General features: G+C 50.8%; 1 protein-coding gene across 1 annotated transcript in view; it reads left to right on the top strand.

Annotated features, from left to right (window-relative positions):
- Positions 1-6,042, top strand: part of LRRC55 (leucine rich repeat containing 55) — a 7,309-nt gene extending 1,267 nt beyond the window's left edge. Inside the window, exons 2-3 of the mRNA XM_059405340.1 lie at positions 129-1,677; positions 5,786-6,042. Of these exons, the coding sequence (XP_059261323.1) occupies positions 957-1,677; positions 5,786-6,021 (957 nt within the window). The 5' untranslated portion in view covers positions 129-956 and the 3' untranslated portion in view covers positions 6,022-6,042. The remainder of the gene's footprint in view (positions 1-128; positions 1,678-5,785) is intronic.
- Positions 6,043-6,597: the final 555 nt, after the last annotated feature.

Genomic DNA, 6,597 nt, shown 5'->3' with positions numbered 1-6,597 from the left:
GCGGGGAGGAGAGGGCACTGGAGATCTCTGCCTGAGAGCGGGGAGGAGAGGGCACTGGAGATCTCTGCCTGAGAGCGGGGAGGAGAGGGCACTGGAGATCTCTGCCTGAGTGCTTTCCTTGTTGACAGAGGGAATTCTGCCCCCGCCTGCTGAACACAGAGCTGGGCTGGGAGAGAGGCACGGGCTCAGGAGAAGTCGCCAAAGCGGTCCTAGCTGATCCCCCATCCTGCACCTCCAGGACACATGGCTCTTTCCAGCCTTGGCAGGCAACAGTGTGTGTCCCTCAGGGTCCTCCCCAACCTGGGGAAAGAAGAGCCTTCTTGGGGATTTCAGTAGATGCTAAGGCTGAGGACTCGGGCTTCCAGGAGGCCCATGGAGACCCACTCCCCGCCAGGCTCCCTTCCCAAAACACCCACCCCAGGACCCCCTTGGACTCGAGCCCCCTGGGCCACCAGAAGGAATGGCTTCGGAGACCTCCAATGCTAGAGACCCAGATGCAGCCCTGGCCTCCTAATTGGTCCCAGACGTGGGACAGGGCTCGGGGTTCTTAGATGTACCAGGACCTTCGACAGGCACCTTTCCTGTCCTTCTGCCCCCCACCCACCACCATCACCTCTCCAACGTAATACAGAGAGGAAGCACCTAGCAGCCATGTGTGAGAAGAGCACAGAACTACAGGGACACTTCCACGACCTGCTAGCAGCTGGTCCAGCCCCATTCTCAGTTCCTTCCTCTCTCAAGTTTTGATCATCTTCTCAGACCCCGAGAGACCTCAGCTGGATTTACTCTCCCCTAGGCTCCAAAGGGGGCTTCCTGGGGATCTCACCTAGGGATCCCTCTGGTGCTTAGAGGCTCTGGGGAAAGGCTTGAGACATGATACCACGTGCCCAGAAGCCCCACCTTCCAGGACTCTGGCCCTGATGTAGCTGTCTTTCTGAGCCACTGACTCTTGATTCATGGACATAGCCTCAGTCCCAGTGGGCTCCCTACAGCCCTGCTGTTGCCAGCTCCCTAAGATGGGTGACACCTGGTCCCAGCTGCCCTGGCCTGGGCCCCCCCACCCAGCCATGCTGCTGGTCTCCCTCCTCTTGGCAGCCGGGGTGATGCGCTCGGACGCTGGCACCAGCTGCCCCGTCCTTTGTACGTGCCATAACCAGGTGGTGGACTGCAGCAGCCAGCGGCTCTTCTCCGTGCCCCCAGACCTGCCAATGGACACCCGCAACCTCAGCCTGGCCCACAACCGCATCGCAACCGTGCCGCCCGGCTACCTCACGTGCTACATGGAGCTCCGGGTTCTGGATCTGCGCAACAACTCCTTGACGGAGCTGCCGCCGGGCCTCTTCCTCCACGCCAAGCGCTTGGCCCACCTGGATCTGAGCTACAACAACCTCAGCCATGTGCCCGCTGATATGTTCCAGGAAGCCCATGGCCTGGTGCACATTGACCTGAGCCACAATCCATGGCTGCGCAGGGTGCACCCCCAGGCTTTCCAGGGCCTGGTGCAGCTCCGAGATCTGGACCTCAGCTACGGGGGCCTGGCCTTCCTCAGCCTCGAGGCCCTTGAGGGCCTGCCGGGGCTGGTGACCCTGCAGATCGGCGGCAACCCTTGGGTGTGCGGCTGCACCATGGAGCCTCTGCTGAAGTGGCTGCGGAACAGGATCCAACGCTGCACAGCAGGTGAGGCAGGCAGGTAGGACTAGATGGCCCAGGGGTTGGGGGGTGGGGGTTCAGAGGGTCTTGCCTCACTGCAGCAAAGGCTCCAAAAAACAGGGAGGGACCAAGAGCTTTTTGCAGCCAGAGCATGACACGGTCTACACTGGCCTCTGGGTGCCCCAGCCCTTTCACTCTACCGGGTTCGTCCATGAGGTGTTTTGTGTGTGCTGGACACTGCAGACCCACTCATCAGAGAAATACACCGTGCCCTTGCCTCTGTGGCACTTAGGACCTAAGGAGGCAGACAGATAGTAAAGAAGAGTCGTTAATAAGAGACCGTGTGTGCTGAGCTCTCACCCTGACCTCAGAACTTGGCACACATTATCTCCCCTGCTTTTATGACCCCCATCTGTCAGGGGAAGAAGCTGAGATCTGGGACAATGAAAAGACTTGTCCAGGGTCACTCATTCAGAAAGTAGCAGAGCCGTGGATAAAACCCAAGTTCACTTGGCTTCTAAACCCCATTCTACTCTACTCTACTCTCTGCCTTTTAAGTGTTCTGAGTGCTGGGAAAACTCAAAAGAAAATAGAAATGGCTAACACTCTTTATTTTAGTACTTACTATTTAGTATTTACTATTGTGCTTTATCTTAGTCATATTTCATATTTAGCTTATCTCATTCTCATTAAGAACCATGATGAGACCCACTACTCTATAGTGAAGGAAGCCAAGGAACAAAGAGGCTCAGTAACCTGCCCAAAGCTGCACAGTCCCTAAGTGTTGGAGTTAGGATTCAAACCCTGGCAGTCTGGCCACCTTCTGACTATATCCTGAAGAGTCAGGTCGCTAAAAGAGTCAGGGCAGAGTTCTGACTGGCCAAAGGCCCTCAGTAGAGCTCTACAAGGTTTGGGCATGGGGTGGGGAGTTGAGACAAGAAACGGATGTGGCAATTTAACCAACCAGTCCCAGCTGAGAGTGCCTGAATCACATCGGCTTAATGGCCTCCCCTGGAGGCAGGCCATGTTCAGCTGTGGCTCTTAGTCACCAGCTTTCTTGTGTGGCAGCACTGAGCCTTGGCACTAGCCTCCAGCAGTAGAACAACAGGAAGTAACTGAGGGCACCATCTCAGGGGCTTCCCCAGAGCCTGGCTCAGAGTGTGTTCAAAAGGAGCGATGCTGAATGAAGTAGGAGGGAGAAGAGGACTGAGTGGGGAGCCCAAGACCAAAATAGTTTGAGGAATGGGGGGATTGTGGGTCACGATTCTACTGTTTCTACACACCTGTGGGAGGAAGTTCTCTGGGACCAAAATAGCTGGGCACGAGATGGGGCAATGCTAGGGGGCATAAGGGGAAACTGCCTGGGGTGGTCTCCCTACCTGCTCACCCTTGGCAGGTGGCAAGTCCCCTCCTCTCTCCTGTGCTCTGTGTACGGAAAGGGAATTCCGGAGCACAACTTCCATGACTCCCAGGGCTCCCTCTTTCCTGTGATCTCTGAGGCCCCAGCTGCCCTTCAAAGATTTTTTTTTTTAAGATTTTATTTATTTATTTGAGAGAGAGAGACAGTGAGAGAGAGCATGAGCGAGGAGAAGGTCAGAGGGAGAAGCAGACTCCCCATGGAGCTGGGAGCCCGATGCGGGACTCGATCCCGGGACTCCGGGATCATGACCTGAGCTGAAGGCAGTCGTCCTACCAACTGAGCCACCCAGGTGTCCCCCCAGCTGCCCTTCAGAAGAAGCGCAGTCTCCCATCAAGCAGGAGAGGGTTCCAAGATCCCATCTGTGCTGCCTTACGACAGTGCAGATAAGGGACCCGAGTTCCAGAGGGGGAAAGTAACTTCCCAGTGGCCACGCTAGAAACCTAGGTCCCCTTTTCTCCACAGACTGTACTTTTCACCACATTGTACTCTCCAGGACAGTTCCTCTTGGGTGTAAAGAACTTGCCAGTGTTCTTTACAAAGCGATCATTTTCCCTTTGTCATCTTTTTCTTCTCCCACTATTATCCACAGTTTTGGGACAAACCCCAACAAAGGGGGACATAAGGATACCCTTGGGATCTAACTCAACCTCACAACTGGTCCCTTGACTTACCAGAGGGGCTCATTATCCTTCGGACTCTGATCCGAAATCCTCTCATGGTCCTGCCAGCTGCCCTCCGAGCCTCCTCTGCTGGATCCATACGAATTTCCCTCAGTTTCCTCACTTTCTCCAGTGTCACATGGTCTCACCACCACCCTAGTCCATGCACATAATAGAATTTGGAGTTCAGCGTCTTCAGCTCCAAGTGGAGAGCCCTTGATGGTTAACTCTAGACACGATCTTGTCCTGAGCAAGGTCTGGAGAACTGCACTTGTAGCCTACAGGGACTCTCTCCACCTGGAATTTGGAGCAGACTGCTTCTTCTTCCCAAAAATGACTCTTCATTTCTAAGGACAATGATGTTCATCCATTTGTCAAAAGGATCAATCAAATCTATCATTTTATTCTTTGTCCTCAAAAACTACAGGATGAATAAATGGCATTTATGTACCTCCTCATTCAGAAAACTTCTTCATAATGACTCCCTTAGATAATTTAGGTTGAATTATCCCCTTCTTATGGACAGAAAGCATGAGAGCCAGAAAGGTTTAAAAAAAAAAATTGCCCATGGTGAGAGTTTGATTAATGTTTATCCACTGAGAAAAGGAATGACTGCCTGCTGGAAAGCCTGTGCTTGGAACTGAATGGCAGAACCACGGCCTGAACGCCACACTCACCTCCAAGGCAGAGTAAGATGAAACCATTGACAACCTTCATGCAAGTGACCCTGGAAGGGTGAGGAGAGACCATCAGTGATGGAGAAAAGACCTCCTTCCTACAGAAGTCTATGTGCAGAATTGCAGAATCTGTAGGGTCACTGACCTGTCCAAGAGACAAGCTTAGGATAACAACAAAAGCACACACTTACATGGTACTTAGTATCCACAAAGAATATATTATTTATATATATTAATTCATTGAGTCCTCACTACAACCCAATGCAATAGCTACTCTTATTATCCTCATTTTACAGATGAAGAAAGCAAGACAGAGAAGGTTTAAGTAACTCACCCACAATCACACAACCAGCGTGGGGTAGAAAGGGGATTTGAACCCAGACCAATATTTTCACAGCCCATGCTCATAACCTTATACTCTTCATATCTGAAAACCCACATGAGATAGTAGAAAAAAACAGTCCTTCAAAGTTGGACAGAGTCATCCATCCACACATTCTGTTAACAACGTTTCATTGAACACTTTTACAGATAGGAAACTGTTCAGAGACTAGGGAAAACTTATATTTAAGGGGGAGGAGACGGAGAGTAAAGAAACTGTAAGACATGATAAAATACAATGGAGAAAAATTAAGCAGAGTGGGGAACGCCCAGAGAAAGGTGATATGGAGTTACTATGTTATAAACAATCATTTAGAAAGACCCTATTAATAAAGTGATATTTGAGCAAAGTCCCCAAGGAAGGAAGGGATGGAGCTGTGTTGAGATTCAGGGGATAAATGAGACAAATACAATAGCTCTCCCTCTACACCCTGAAAAGGGACGGTCTTATGGTGATGGAAGAATGATCAGAAGGTGTGTGTAGATGGAGCAGAGTGAACAAGGAGAAAAGGGATAGAGATGAGAAGTGAGGACCACAGGTAGGACCTTGGCTTTCATTCCATGGGAAGGTAAGAAGTCAGGGGAGGGCTTCAAGCACAGAGTACATGACAGGACTTCAGGTATGAAAAATACTGAGTGAACTGTGTCAAGATGGTTTCAAGGCAGAAGCCATAAACCAGTTAGGAGGTTATTGTAAGAGATGATGATATCCCCATGAAAGCCCCAGATCTACCATCAGCAATGACTACTGGACCTGAGAGGCAAGTAACTAAACTCCCTGAGCAGCGATCTCCACGGCCATAAAAACTGGTATAAAAAAAAAAAAAACTTGATTCAAGGGTTGTTGAAGAGAGTAATGAAGGTAAGTAAAATTTTTGACACATAGAAGAAACTCAATTAAAAATAAAAATCTCAAATTCTCTTGGGAAGTGTGGAGGACTATCCATTCCACTCTCTTTCTCCCCGGCCCCTCACCATTTCCGCGTTCTGTGTTGCAGATTCTCAGCTGGCTGAGTGCCGGGGTCCCCCTGAAGTTGAGGGTGCCCCACTCTTCTCCCTCACTGAGGAGAGCTTCAAGGCCTGTCACCTGACTCTGACCCTGGATGATTACCTCTTCATCGCATTTGTGGGCTTCGTGGTCTCCATTGCCTCTGTGGCCACCAACTTCCTCCTGGGCATCACAGCCAACTGCTGCCACCGTTGGAGCAAGGCCAGTGAAGAGGAAGAGATTTGATGTGGGCGCCTGACGTCCCTCCATGCAGCTGGCCCCCAGACACTGCTCAGTCTGGCTCTTGGTGCCCTGGTCACCTCTGTCATGACCCAAACAAGGTCAGGAAACTACATTTGTGTGATCTTCAACTATGGGCCAGACACTGTGGCAGAATTGGAAATGTCCAATGACTCTGTCCTAAGGCTTTTACCTCTAATGGAGGAGAGAGATTCAAAAACTATTCCCTTTAAGACAATTTGTCAACACTCTCAGCACATAGTTATGAAAGCCCAGAGGAGCGATCATCAACTATGCTTAGAAAAGTCCAAGAGGATTACAAGAATGGATGCAATTTGTGAACTGAGTCATCAAAAACTGTCTGCTTTGTCAGGTAGACAATGAAGGGTAGACATGAGCAAATGACAGAGGCCAAAATATGCATGGTGTGTTGAGAACAGTGACCAATCCTTGTGACTTAAGTGTATAGAGCAGGTGTGGCACAGGACCAAAACTTCCCTCTGACACCCAATCTTTCAGCTCTTGGAGTTGCCCACCACTGCCTCCAGAGGGAGAGAACACCTCTGTGCCCGTCCCCTAGGC

This window comes from Mustela nigripes, chromosome 1 (genome assembly GCF_022355385.1).
Source record: "Mustela nigripes isolate SB6536 chromosome 1, MUSNIG.SB6536, whole genome shotgun sequence".
In the NCBI taxonomy this organism is placed as follows: domain Eukaryota; kingdom Metazoa; phylum Chordata; class Mammalia; order Carnivora; family Mustelidae; genus Mustela; species Mustela nigripes.
This window is presented reverse-complemented; position numbering and strand designations above follow the sequence as displayed.